The following is a 14,806-nucleotide window of genomic DNA, read 5'->3' on the forward strand; positions in this document are numbered from 1 at the left end:
AATGCAACAAGCATAATCAAATTTGGTGCAGTGGTTGCCGAGAAAAACGATTTCTATTTTCCCTGTGTACTTATATAGGAACTGAAGCCGAGGAAGAGAAAACATAAGCTAGTATTTAGAACTGCAAAATAAGACAAAATCACTACTCAGTGTCAAATTTGAATTATTTTGCTGCTTTTCTCTTGCGCGCTTGAGTGAATGCGATACCAAAAGCGCTGTACATGCTGCCGGAATACTTTGCGCAGTAACGTGTGCAGAAGCTCCACTCTTCCATTGCCACAGAAAGCTTTCCGCTAGTAAAACGGCTGCGAGGCAAGTTTGTGCGTTAAGGAGGCGCCAATGAGAGATACTAAATAAGCTTAAGTTGGTTCTTTCAGAACGCTATGTTCTTCTGACCGAAAAAGGCTGATTATTACAGGAGATAGGAAGACCAAACTTTCCTTTCTGAAATTTTGCGTTAGAACCTGAGCGACGCTATCAACGATTGACGGCATGTCAGTGAAACGTCACATATATTCTATTCTTAAATTTTTTGTTCTCGACGTTGGGCAATTTTGGCGCAAATGTTCCAACTTAAGTAGTGGTGCGGGATATTCAGGATGGCCCATCGGCTGCTCTTCTTTCGTTATTACGTCTTCTCTGGCTTCCAACCAAGCCTGTGATCACAGCAGAGAGAGAGAGAGAGAGAGGCAAATGAAAGAGAGGGAGGGTAACCAGAGATAATCTCCGGTTGGCCACCCTGTACCGGGAAGGAGTAAAGGGATGCGTTAGGTGTGAGAAAGAGAAATAATAATAATAATAATAATAATAATAATAATAATAATAATAATAATAATAATAATAATAATAATAATAATAATAATACCAAATATGTACACCGTTGTGCCATTGCAGAAACGTAATTTACAAAAAAAAAAAAGAATGTGCGGATCTCGTGCGCTCGATCGTAAATTGGTGCACGACGAGCTCTTATTTATTTTTCATACTCTCAGGGCCCGAAGGCATTGCTGAGAGGAGTAGAGGTAATTGGTAGAGATTTTGTAGAGGCTTGCGTTAATGTGGACGTTATGCTGACGCTACACAATTGTAGATACTATATACGTTACGTTTTTAGTATAGCTACTTTGGGATCATGCATGTGATGGTCATTGCTTATATGTTGAGGAATCAAGAGAATAAATTGGCTATTCTACCGCTATTTTTATTTTCAGAATTTTTTCCCCCTTTGTTTCGCCCGTTTTTTCCTAAATGCTTAGTCACTGGAGTTAATTTTTGATCACATGCCTTTATTAGCTTATTTTCCCACGGCCTCATCAATTAATAAACTACTACACAATTTGCCTTATTTAATCATACAACGAACTGAATGTTCGGTACAGTTTGATATCTGATGACAGCTCTGTTGGCTTCCCCTACGTCAAAACACACACAATTACGCCCGCTTCTGAAGCCCTTTCCAACTGCTCGATGCCTCATCCATTTCACTCCGGGGATGTTTCATCGTCCGCCATCAATCAAAGGTACTTTGTCGCGCCGACACCCAGTGCAAGAATAATTCCCCTCACCCACCGGGAAAAAAAAAAAAAAAAACTGTCTAAATTGTTGCGAAAGAAGCGGTCGTTTAGCTACTGCGCGAAGACCCTTTTAGAAACATTATAAAAGACGCTGTTTAACGCACAACGGCTGTTTTAGCCACTCTAACCGGCCTTTTATGAGGAATCCAAAGCACGAAAGCACCTAGCACTGCCGGCGGCTCCCCAGGCTAGGTACAAACTTTCCGGCTGCTAGCGACATCGCGACCAACGGCGATCAGGTGATTGCGGCGCGGCCAGGCGCGACTGGCGGGGGTTTCGACCGGTTCATTCGCCTTCGTTTCGCCGCACTCGGACGGACGCACGTTGCGTTGTTGTGCACTGTTTTGTTGCGTTTTACCGGGGCGTCCGCACAGCCCAACTTGCGCGCCGGCGTCGAAGACGGCCCCTGGCACCACAGGAACGCTGTCGGTTGAATCGCCCGTGCTCGACAATATCGGCGGCATCTTTCCCGTGAGTTTTACTGCCTACAAAGTGGCGTCTGTTGTGTCAATGGCCGCCGCCACCTGAAGAGGGAGGGGTCGTTGCCGGCGTGCATTCATCCGCGTGACAGGTACCGTTCGAAAGAAAACCGGCTGGGATACACTTCGCCGTGTTTGTCTTTTGGCTAGTGCCCCGCATACCTCTTGGTATAACATGCCTGCACGCCGCTGGTTTTCTTTTATCACTAGCCCGGCGGCTTTCGCTCGAAACCGCCGAGTAGTTTCGCCGGATTTCGCGCCTACTGGAGTTGTCGTCTGTTTCGCAAATGAGAGCGGTTCGCTCGAAAAAAAGTTTAAAAGAAGACGCCACATCTTTGTTGGTTTATTCGGTGGATGTTTTAATCCTTGGACTAATTATGCTAGTGTTGTGTAGGCTCTTCAATTAAACTCTCCGTCGTTTGTTCTGCTTTTGAGAAAGCGTTCGTGTCATAGGTCTTTACACATGGCAGTGCGTTCGGCCTGTCCGGCTCGAGTTTAAAACAGTGAATTAGCATAGCCGCAAGGCGTTGTTGTGCAATATTATAGTAGTCTGTTGCTGCAAGCATCGACGTCAAGACTGGAACGTTGCGCCGTTGAGCTGTTTGATTTGCCGTGAAAAGAACAAGTACTACGTGGTACGCGCGTCAAAGCCACTGATATTTCGTCGCAGCGGCAATTAATTCAGGACCCGTCGGCTTAATTGTAGCCGGAACTTCGAAGCCTCGAAAGTCCTCCTAGTTCCTGCGTGTGTTGTTTACATTGGCGTATATTCCGTGGGTAGTTTCGGATCCTGTTGACGCGCTGTACGTCTGTCACTGGACTTTGCGAGCTCGATTGAAGCAGGAAGCATAGTTTGGCAAAATTGGTTTATTGTATTGTAGGATGACAATTAAGGCAGTCCGCCAGTGGTAATATCAGTTATCATAGCACAACCAGTTCCACTTGTGAATGCATTTGGACTGCTGTTCTCGCCGAGTTGCTTGTAAAATTCGCAATTGGTTCTCTGGGGCTGATTGGTTTCTTTGGCATTTGAAGTATCTTTTAACCCTAATTTGACTTAAAATATAATCTCGCATTAATAAGCTTTTTTTCATCTCCAAGTCTCTGCATTCCCTGGACTGTGGCAATAATTATGATTTGCAGCTTCGTTTGGGAGTGAGTGAATTGCGAGGGGTTATGAGACCCCTCACAATTCTCCCCTCCTCCTGAAAGAGTAGGCAGGCGTTGTGCCCCTCTCGGTGGAAGTTGTCAGCTTGCTCCCTCCTTATTTCCTTCGTGTCCTTGTGTTATATGTACACAAACCTAATAATAATAATAATAATGAGACTCCTCGCAATGCACATTGTCTTCAAACCTTTTAAAAAATATCACTTAAAAGCAGTTGCATAGAATATCCACTCCTGATATAAAGCCGAATTGAATTGGTTTAATCTTCACATGAGCTTTTATGAAAATTGACACTTAATTTGTCTAGACAGTTCTGCTGTACGTCATAAGTGCCTTAAAGCAACCATGGAATGCATTCATGTCTACCATGAGTAGACATGAAAGTCCAGCATGCAGCATTAACATACCAACCTGCCACCTTCATCTGTGTGTCTAGGCATAAAAAACGTTCTGAAAATATCGACGAAATGCGAGGAGACTGTTACATTCTCCACATACATAGAGGTGCTACCTTTGGCATCTAAATAGTGTTTAAAAAAAGCAATACTTCGTGTTCATAACGTACCAGTGAAGCAATGTGAAATGTGATTAATAACTGCACCTCTCTTTAGGTATGACAAAGATATAGCTACCCTATCTATTGTACTTAGTTGGCACAACATAGAATTTCAGTCAACTCAACTGGTCTTTACACTTTTCTTACTTCCTCTGTAACAATGCAACCACTTATATACCGTGATCTTATACCATTCATGCTGCAAAATTGTGCTAAAGTTTGTCACGATTGCCATATAGCTTATATGATGCTCATAGTCTATGATTGATGCAAGAAAGGTTGTATTCCACACACGAAATTGTGGTGCTGACTTAAGGCTTCAGTGAATGCACTTGAGAACTAGAGGTCCTGAGTCCGGTTCAAAATTAGCCCTGCTTCTTGTTTTTTGATTTACCTTGGTTGAAGTGGATAAAGATGTATAAACTGCATATTTGTAGAGTGGCTACCGCGAATTCCCTTGAATCCTCTTGAGGACCTCTGGGAATCCGCTTTCTACTGTTTGAGAAGTGCCATTGTATGTAAGACTTGTAACACAATTATTTCTGTGCTGTATTTTAAAGCACTTCCAAATTTTAAAACGCTTCCAACAATTTTTTTCAGCCTTCTCTGATATGTGTGCGTTTAGTTCATTTCCTGGTGGTGACAGCCCAGCCAAATGTTTTAGGTGCATTTGTAATGTGCGATGAAAATTTTGTCATAGGGAATAGTGTGGTTGTCTTTTTATATTATTGCTCAGTTACTATGGTTTGCCATTCATTTTCCAGGTAAGTGTACAACTGCATATTGGGGCAGCGATGAAAGGGCATACCATGTTTTTTAAAAATTTAAAGCTTTTTAAGGATATCCGCAGTTGCAGGTAAAACATTGCTGCCTCTTAAGCAAGATCACTTAAAGAGGTGGAAATTACTTGCACAGCTAATGCAGTGCTGGCCCATCTAATTAAGTCTATCTGATTAGCTTGATTATAATTATTATTTGTACATGTTTATTTAGCTAATCACTCTGTTCTTTCATGTAATGAACCGTCAAATTAATTTGTTGACTGAATAATTTTTCATACATTTTGCTCTTGTGCTGTTAAATCTAGTCAGTGCCGAAGATATCTATTTAAAGCAACACTAAAGTCAAGCTAGATTGAAAGACTAAACATGTGGTAATAACAAGCTTGTCATTCGTAGCGAGAACAGAGCTTTTGTAGGCGAGAAAGTGATGGAAATTGAAAGTTGGAGTGGTGCCACCTGCTATAGACCATAGTTCCTCTCATGATATCAGTGCTGACTGATTAGAGGGAGGTCACATGGAAACTGCGTCAATCGGCCATTTTGGTGTGGGTAGTTCAGATTGAGGAGCTGCAATAGAGCCTTCGGCTGCAATTTTCTACTCAACAAAGTGATACATATTGACACCCAGAAAACGACCATAGATTTCTGGACGAATTTTCTTTTCTTTATGTGGCGATGCTTTGTAAAGGTTTTCTTCTTCTGTATCGATAAGCTCGACGTAATATTTATGTCCCTTTAATTCTTTAATGTTGGCACATATAAATACCCAAAAACAATGTTGATTGCCTATCTCAATCTTCCAAACACATTGATTTTAAGCGCAATCAACAAAAGAAAAAAAAAACTATTTCATGGAAACTTTTTCATCAACAGGGCGGGAAACACTAGGCAAAAAACTGGAAGGGACCTTCACCCCTACGGCTTCGTTTGGAATTTGTACAGACAGCTCTAGTCATATGTGAACCATAGGTGTACATTGCATTTGCTTTATTACATGTGGTGTGTGACCACCGCAGCCAGAGATCTTGCGTCAGTCTGCCTCCTCTGAGTCGCGTGCCACACCTCTTTTTGCTCGTCCTGTTTTCCTGCTCAAAACCAACAAATGACGCTTGCTGCCAGCCATTCAGGCTTGCCCAAAGACATTTAGTCAGAAACTTTGTACTTAATACCAAAACTCTGGAAGCGAAAAATATTTTTTTTCGTTACATTGCGCGTAGGCAACGCTCTTCAATAAAGGGTTAACGATGTAGCAGCACTTATTTTAGGACAGACGAAAAACAAAAAAACGATGGCACAGTGCTTATGTCGACCCTTCTGTTCCAGTCTGTGTCTGTTCCTTGCACTGCTGCATCATGAACGGAATTCTACTTACCCAGTTTTCCATTCTAGCCCATGACCATTTAGCCAAAATAGCCAGGGCTAGCATCAGTTTTCGTTTGCCCATTTCCGCGACCTTAAAGATATGCCACAAGGTAGGTACATTGGTGTTCACTTTGTCCTACAGTGCAGGAGGAAAAAGCCAGTAAGTGAAGTGCCAGTGGCATGGAATTAGTGGAACACCAATGAACCAGGACGGCTGCGTGTGCGTTTGCCTGATAACCTTCCAGATGTCATTAAGTTATATCTCTAAACCTGAATAAACTAACAGCACAAAGATAGGACTTGGGCAAGGAAGTGAAAAACAATCACACCACTGTTTCTTTCCGTTGTCCAAGTTCTGCCTTTGCGCTGTTAGTTTAGTGTTTGGCTGTACACGTTTGGCACCTACAAAAAAGCTTACTAGCAGGATCACTGACAGGCTTGTGCATGCATTGATTTGTTTGTGGAGGACCAAAGTTTGATAACGGCTGTCCTAAAGGGGTCTCGTTTGTCCCTGCTTTCTTCTTGCAGCCATGGGCTAGGACCCTGCCCAGTGACGCTCGCATGTCCGGATGGGTGACGAAGACAAACGGATAGAGTCCGATTTGCTGCCACCCGAGGGCATGATCCTGCCATCAGATGGACTTCGGAGTCCACCACCGGAGAATGGGAGCGGAGGAGAGACTGAGGACTCGTTTGAAGGGGAGGGAACTGAGGAGGTTAAAACAGACAAGCCAGTTGGCTGCGCTGTGAAAGACGCTCTGCACAGACTTGTCGAACTGTGCGACGCACCCGAGGATGGCCTGGTCACCTTGGACAAGCTCATGGCTGTGATTGAGAGCCAGGGGTTCCAGTGTTCTGCTCAGGTGGGTGGTCCTTGAGGCTGTTATCACTTTTCATTAATGGTCCGAAATTTGACACAGTGCAGGGAACGCGACACAGTTGTGTGTATTGTGATACTTGGCACGCCCTGTGCGCTTCTTTGATATGATCTTTGAGATCATATCAAAGAAGCGCACAGGTCATATCGTGGAGCTGCGCTGTCTCAACATTCTGCATTGTGTGCAGTTTCTGGTGAGTGGTAATCGTGTTTTCCATCTTTCTTTTTTTTAAAATTTCAGTATCAAAAATGTCTATTTGTGAGCTTTCTCACTATGCACCTACTGTATGTCAAGAGTCGAATTACGCATGGAGGCTGCTCTATTCTACAGTAAATGAAACTAGGCTTTTTAAAGAGGCCCTCAACACCTTTTTATGCAAGTGGAGAAAGGCATTTGAAGTTAAAATAGGCTTTTTCAAGAATACCTTGCCGCAAAAAGTACTTCAATGCATTCAGTAGAAGCAGAGTTATTGGCAGTCAGACGCGGCTTTCGTGTTGCTTCTGCTCCTTCCTTAATGCCTTGCGCTGCTAAGGCTACGGCCAAGCGGAGCGCGCCCACAAGGCTCCGCCTTCTAAATGTCACCGTGGCGCGCAGTTCAAATTTGATTTTGGATGTTGACGTTGACGCCACTACTTCCGATTATGATGCCTACGACGTGAGCGGCAGTACGCTTAACCAGTGGACTCGAGGCGGCACTCTGCGGCGGCCGCGGTATCTACACTCCATAGTAAACTGCAGCTACATGCAACTGTAGGGCATATGTGCAGGGTTTGCTTTATGTATGACAGGGCTTGAGTGCGTGGTCATGCTCAAATGCTCCAGTCTGACCATACTAAGGGGTGCGGACTTGTCTTTCGCCAGCTTGACCGATGGATAGTAGCCACATCCAACTTGAGTTATTTCAAGCGCATTCAAATAGTCTGCCAAGGTGGTGATTCAGGACCCCTTTAAGCAGTATAAAATTTTGTTGTAGTTGGCCTTTAACAGCAATTTCACTCATGAAGTGCATTCAAAAACTCTTGTTGGAAAAGATAAGTGAAGTCGTGCTTTTTATCATTCCGCATCCTACACCTTAAAGGGTTTTGTAGGCCCCTTTCATCAACGATCTATTTTTCATGCCGTTATTTGTATCATCTGCATATTCTGACCATCAACTCAAGTAGGTATTTATCCACTTCCTAGCTAAGGGTTCCTCTGCATAATACAGTTTTAGATTAACATTAGCATAATAGCGGGGTTAAGAAAAATAGCGTTACCATTCTGTAAGGCAAACTTTGCAGAGAGTGAGTTTCAGTATAGTGTGATAGCATAGTTTAAGTGGGGACGCTATTCCGTTACGCTTTGAATTTCTCATACATGATGCGCATAAATGATTATGTGTGTGTGTCTGGAAAGTGCGAGAGGCAGCACAATGGAAACCAGGAGAGTGTTGTATTTGTACTTTTCATGTCCTCCAATGAGCGGTGAAACAGTACAAGCTACCATAGCCTCTGAAATCTTCCGATCTCAGAGGCCATATGTTGTCGTCACACCTGTCTCCCAATTTCACCGATGGGTGGTGCTGGAATCTCGGAGGTTTCTCTCGTTAAGCTTGGACACGTTCGAAACGACAAGCGATATCGAAAACTCCTCAAGGTTATCCACAATACTCTGTCGTCGAAGTGGCCTGAGACTAAGTGAAAGCCAGTCATTTGTTAACAGTCATTTGTTACGAATGAAGTGAATTCTACAAAAATGCTAAATTCAGTTGGAAGCAGGTGGCGAGGACTGCCACCATGTTGTGCGTAAAGAATGCAAGAACGGTAACGTTAAATCTGAGAAATAGCATGCGTACGCTAAGCGCCATGGGTCGTTGAGCGTTTGGCGCATTTCGATCCCGCTGTTACGCGAAAGATGCTAAACTAAAGCTGTCTAATGTTTGTGCAGGACGAGCAGTCGCTGAACCAGGTGTACACTGCGCTGTGGGCGGAGAGTGAATCCAAGGGCCTGGTGACGAACGGGACCTCGGGTAAGCGGGACGTGCATGTCGACATCCATGGCTCCAAGGTGATTCGAAACCTGCTCGACGACTACCAGCGAAATGCACACCTCGAGTGAGTTCCTCTGTCCTTGTCAGTCAGAAAAATATTTCGCATAACTTGTCAAAGAATTTTAGTAATGTGGAGGATTGGGCGAGTTGGCATTTCATTTTCAAACTGGTACAGCACACCAAGGAAAGAAACAGCCGAGGCAACCAAAAGAAAGAACAGAGCGCTGACCTCCAAGAGATTTATTAGCAGATTGCTCGAAATATATAGCCATGAGAAAATCCTGTCATGCTATGCAGCGCAGTTTTGTAGCTCAAGTTGATTGGCTTGTGGGCTCCGGGTACCCGGCTATACTACTGCCTGCTATAGCTGAGAAGGTATTAAAGCAGATAAAGAAGGACAATAACTCAGAGGCCAAGCAAAGAAACAAGGATCAAAAGAGACCAGTAGTCATACCATATGTGCATAACGTCTTCCACAGATGAAGAAAGATTGGCCGAAAGGCCAGTGTGGAAGTAGTGTTTTCTGCGCCGGATAAGCTACACTGGCTCTGTAAAGCGGTCAGTTCGCTCCACCCACACACCACTGTCTGTTCTATCAAGCACAAGACGTGTTTTGTGTCTTGTGCTGTTTGGGGTGGTTTATTCAATTCCACTCTCCTGTGGGGCGTTATACCCCCCACGTATAACGCCATCCTCCAACACTACCGACTGGGACGCAGGGTGTACCCGCCACCTCACCCAAAACTAACCAAAGAGGAAAGCACCTCATTCCGAAGACTGCAGAGCAACACGTACACCCATGGGATCCTCATGCATCGCATCCATCCGACACTACACACCTACAACTGCCCGATCTGCGCCGTGCCAGACACTCTAGCTTATTTACTACTCGAGTGCCCGTGGTGCCCCGAAGTTGCCGTTACCAAGCATACAACGTCCGAAGACGTGAACCTCCTCACTGAGACGTGGGAGGCCAAGATCTCCACCCCGGCCCTGGACGAATAAGGACGTCTTGTCGCCAGAGCCCGGGATGCTATCGCGGCCAGAGGATTCCTGGAATGAAGGACTCTTCCACCTAGAGTGATCCACAGCTCAAACGCTCGGGACACTGTCTCGAAAATTAAAGTTTATTTCATCATCATCACTCTCCTGTGGCAAGAGATATTTAGGATAGACAGGTCGTTACCTTAATGAAAGGTTAAGAGAACATTATTATAAGGTGCACATACCAATTCAGGGACGTGTAGGAATTCACTACTGCAATTGAGGATGTACCCCGAATTTTGATCGGTGTGAAGTGCTGAAAAAGCACCAATCACAACTTACGTGAGAATATTGAAGCTGATTTCATAGCAAGGGCTAGCAGCACGTGTGTTAGTGCCCCATCTTTGTGCCTATCTCCACAGGAGGTAAAATTTCTTGATCAGGGAAACCGTGCATGAAAGATTTGCACTTGTTCTGTGACTAATGATGGTGCAGTCCTCTCTCGATGTGACATTTTGTGAAGTGTTTTGATGATATTGTCTGATGCTTTCTCGTAGCTATATATTTCGTGCAATCTGCTAATAAACCTGTTGGAAGTCAGGGCTGTGTTCCCTCTTTTGGCTGCCTCGGCTATTTCTTCCTTTCCTTGGTGCGCTGTCCCAGCTTGAAATTGTAAAGAATGTCCTGCTGATAGCCTGTCGTCTATAATACTTGACTTTGTTCACTCATGTTGGGAAAGTTGTTAAACTGTGGGCAAACTTTGTGAAATATAAATAGATGCTGAAGTGGTACCTCGGTGTCACCGTTTGCAGCTTGGCTCTTGTAGTGACTTCTCCTTGTGGTTCATTGCATTGTCTTGCCACTGATTACTTTGTTTCTATGGTAATCTTAGGCACAGCTCACAGCCAAGTGGGGAAAAGTTTCTGGTAGTGGTGGCATTAAAGTTCTGTTTTTATACTAGCCTTTTTTTTCTATTCCAACTGGCCTCAAACTTTGTATGCGGTATAGTTAGCATCTCCTTTTTTACTGTTTCATACATCGCAGGCAAAGCTCTGGAGGCTAGAGCAACACACTTTGTGTTTGTGATCAAGGAATAGGGCATGATTACATGGCATTACTGTCATGTATCAGAATTTGGCACACTAGTGACTTCGTGTGTTATAGTTGTAGCATACGAAGCAATCGTCACTGAAGACATGGCAGCTCTGAATCTACTAATCAGAAAGACAAGCGGAGTGGCTCGTTTCTATAGCAGCACTCATTGCAAAGCTTCCACAGCATGCGGCCTGCATTCGTGACCAAAACATGGTGCATCAAGGCAAAATGTATTCGTCGCATCAAGTCACAGTGCTCATGGCATACAAAGAATATGTCAGCAAAATATGCCAGAATATGTTAGACTTCACGCAACATTAACTACATACATTATCGTTGCAATATACGAAGGGCGTACTTCACAGGAGATTGGCAGGTTAGCCACAGCTGCATGTTTTAACCACGTTCTGGCACATCATCCACTTGCCAAGATCGCTCTTCAGTCAGAAGCACAAATGAAAATAATGGCATTTGAAAATTCTTGCATGCACCTTAAGACGCATCCAGTTGAACCTGTTTTGCAAAATCAATTGTAGTGTGGGTACTGCATTATGTGTGATGGTTTGTCGACAGCTAATGAGTTCTTCTCACAATTTTTGCCAGTGGTTATAAGCATTAGGCAAATTTTCAAAGTGATGCAGCATTTTTCAAGTACAATAGATTTCAGCGGAAGTTGAACCTTGTTATGTCAGAGTTGCATCCAACACGAAAATGCCTTCAATATATCCAATATTTGTTCATTATATCGAGGTTTACTGCAATAGGATGAGAAATTGGCCCAGTTGGTAGTATAACTGAATTTTGTAACAGCACAGATAAAAAAGCCACCGGAAAAGCTCCGACTCGCAACTAAGCTTTTAAACTTTCATTGTGAGCCAGCGGGTCTCATGACCTTTACTTAGTCACAAGTGAGTGCTTGTTCTGTGGCATTCTCAGCCTTTGCGTGTCATCTCCTTGCGCTGTTGTTGCAAATACAAATATTTTATTTCATTTTTTTTGTTTGACAGTAATGAATGGTGTCACCTTGCAGCAAGTGCTTTAAAGCATAGGTAGGGTCAACATTTGCGAACACAAATAAAAAAACTCACAGAAAAAATTAGTATTGTCAACCTGTTGTGTTGCTCACCAGTGTTCAGTGATATTCAAGACAAAAAGATTTGCTGTCACTAAAATATGAACAGACAAAATTAATCTGTGCCTGAGGCGGTTATGCCTGTTTAACTTGTTTATGCAACTCTCGATATACGAGAAGTCCCTTTGAAGTGGGCTTTGCGTTGCATCTTTCATTTGCTATTCACTGTGCTTCATATATAGGGTGATCCAAAAGTAGCAGAAGCTAAAGATTCATTAATTCAAAAAGTATAGACATTAGCCCACGCGATGTGCTTTTCACTGGAAGTCATAAATACATGGAATAACAATAACAGAAAGCTTTGTGGCCAGAATAGTTGCATTTTGCACCAACATGTGGCACTGCAGTTTTACTGTACAAACATATGCTGGTGATATTTATTAGCATCATCTTCAAAATGGGGCGGAGAGAAATGGTCGCCTAGTCCTGCTTGATTTATTCAGGTTTTATTACATTTATTGCCATCTAGCCTTTTGCCTATCTGATCTCGATCTTAACTGTAGTATTTAAAACGTCTATCACTATACAGTATTGTACAATCACCTATGCTTGCAATGACTTTTTCTATCAGTCTCTTCCTGGATTTTTCCCCACCAATACTCGAATCGTCTCTTGCTTATCTCGACTGATGATTGATTGTGACTGCGGACTAAACCGAAGTAACTCAACCAAAGTAACTCAACCGAAACCGGACTCAACCGAAATGTAATTATTCTGGCAATTAGGTTTTTTTCATTAAAGAATAATTATATGTCCTTCCGTGCATTTCTGGGAAAACTACATTGTCCTACAGTCTATACTTTTCGAATGATTGAGTTCTTGCTTTTGAAGTTCCGTGCCAAAGTAGTTACATTTGTCACCAACAGGTGGTGTTTTATGAACTGTTGGCACAATCGAAGCGCCACCTGTCTGCAAATGTAACTCTTCTGTGAATGAAATACTTTATTCATAAAAAGATACCATGTGTTTCTGTCAAAAATGCATCATTGCTACAATTTGTACTTTTCAAGGTATTGTTTTACGTTTTTCTGTTACCTTCGGATCACCCGGTACAAAGACAATCTCAGTGTGTTTAACTGACTCTTTACTTGTTTGGCGTACCCCGGTGCAGGGATATCTGGGAACCCGGGCTGTCAGTGCTGCTCGACTCAAGTAAGTCAGGCGGGGGGTTACCCACTCCCGGCGGGGGCGGAGGCCCTGTATTCTCAACGCCTCTGCGCTGCACCGGTGGCGGTGATGATGGCGCTGGTAGCACTAGAAGGGGTGGTGGCCGTGCATCGGGTTGCTCAACTCCGTCTACCTGCTCCTCGGCAGGTGAGAGTGGAGGGGGGCCCTTCCTTCGCCTCTTTCTCAGCACTAACACAGTTGAGAGAAAAGACGAGGGAAAAAGCAAAGGTCTGCTCAGTCAGGACGCAATAGCTGTAACGAACTCGGAGCCGAGCGGAGTCACGTAAATGACATTGCGCTTTACTTTAGCATAGCAGTGGCACATGGTACGTAGCTTCAGAAGCAGAGGCCTGAGGCCACGAATACTGATTTTGCTACAGGCAGGCAGTAGCAAAAAGCCTTCACGGCAGCACTAAAAAAAAAGTTTTTCAGCCCTTTCAGTAACTCGTGGATTTTCCTAGACTGATCGATGTTAACGCGATAGCGTTTAGGGCCCCGTGTCGCAGAAAATCCAGCGTCGGCAATGCCGCCCACGGCCGAGAAAATAATCTGCAACCACGCAGGCCCTCGTTTAGGGCCCTGTGTCGCAGAAAATCCGGAGCGGCGTCGGCAATGCCACCCGCGGCCGAGAAAATCATCCCCAACCACGCAGGCCCTCCAAATATATTTTACCACTAAAGTTGCTCACACTTTGTCTTGCATTCTTTACAAAGTCATTCCTCGGAATTTTGAGAGTAGCAGCCCACAAACAATTGTCATGAAACAAAACACCGACAGCGCATGCCTTTTATGCTAAATCTTCTCAGGCTGAAATATTAAAGGTGCTAACAATAAAAGAAGGCCGGCCCACGAAAGAGGCTGTGTTTCTACCAGAAAGCGCGCCTTCGTGCATAGCGTTCACCACCAGCGTTTCCCGGTAAACATTACCGTTACATAAGCTGCAGTTGCTGGGAAGTGTGAGAAACAGTCAAGGATCTTTGAATGCTATCGCGTTCCACTCTTGAAGGCGAAGCTTAAGCGTCCTCCAAATTTTGATTAATGAACCTCAAAATTGTTGAGTCCTATTCGTTGTGACGAGATCCAACTGTAGTCGTATGGCCCAGAGATGGTGTTGCAAGCAGTTTATGCATGAAGTAGGAGTTGACTACATGCCGAGCCTTCTTGTTCAAAGTACGTACAGCTGGCTTAGGTTTTCACTGAGCAGTCTTTTGTTTTTTCTTTGCCCTCCCTGGTAAAAAGAAGTTGCACCCTCTAGTGTGTAGTGGCAGTGCTTACTTTTGCCTTCTTCGGATGCACTTGTAGTATTGAAGTGGCATTGTAGTCTGCGTGTGCAGAATATTCAAGCAACGAACAGCTGAAACTAAGATAAAAGTTGGCATAACTTCTTGCGATGAAAAGGCAAGTGTGAGTTCTATCTTATTAAAGGGTGTGCATTTCAGTGCTCTTAATTTGATGGGGAAATCCTTTAAGTACTAATTGCCCGGTGTTAGTTTATGAACTGACACACCAAGCCAAGCACAAGTTATAATCTGCTTTGTGGCTAGGCATTGATTTTCCTCCTGAAATTTCGCTCAGGTTTCTTTTATATTGGTATATAGGCA

General features: G+C 43.8%; 1 protein-coding gene across 7 annotated transcripts in view; it reads left to right on the top strand.

Moving 5' to 3' along the window:
• LOC119465371 (inositol 1,4,5-triphosphate receptor associated 2-like) overlaps positions 1-14,806 on the top strand; it is a 347,709-nt gene that overhangs the window by 126,506 nt on the left and 206,397 nt on the right. For 6 of the 7 annotated variants that reach the window (XM_049656273.1, XM_049656274.1, XM_049656278.1 and 3 more), the window contains 3 exons: positions 6,449-6,783; positions 8,725-8,891; positions 13,150-13,352. In XM_049656273.1, coding sequence (XP_049512230.1) covers positions 6,490-6,783; positions 8,725-8,891; positions 13,150-13,352 — 664 coding nt within the window. In that variant the 5' untranslated portion in view covers positions 6,449-6,489. Of the gene's footprint in view, positions 1-1,864; positions 2,046-6,448; positions 6,784-8,724; positions 8,892-13,149; positions 13,353-14,806 lie in introns of those variants that run through there. The other variant, XM_037726158.2, reaches the window with a different exon arrangement.

The sequence above is a fragment of the Dermacentor silvarum genome, chromosome 9 (genome assembly GCF_013339745.2).
Source record: "Dermacentor silvarum isolate Dsil-2018 chromosome 9, BIME_Dsil_1.4, whole genome shotgun sequence".
Taxonomy (NCBI): domain Eukaryota; kingdom Metazoa; phylum Arthropoda; class Arachnida; order Ixodida; family Ixodidae; genus Dermacentor; species Dermacentor silvarum.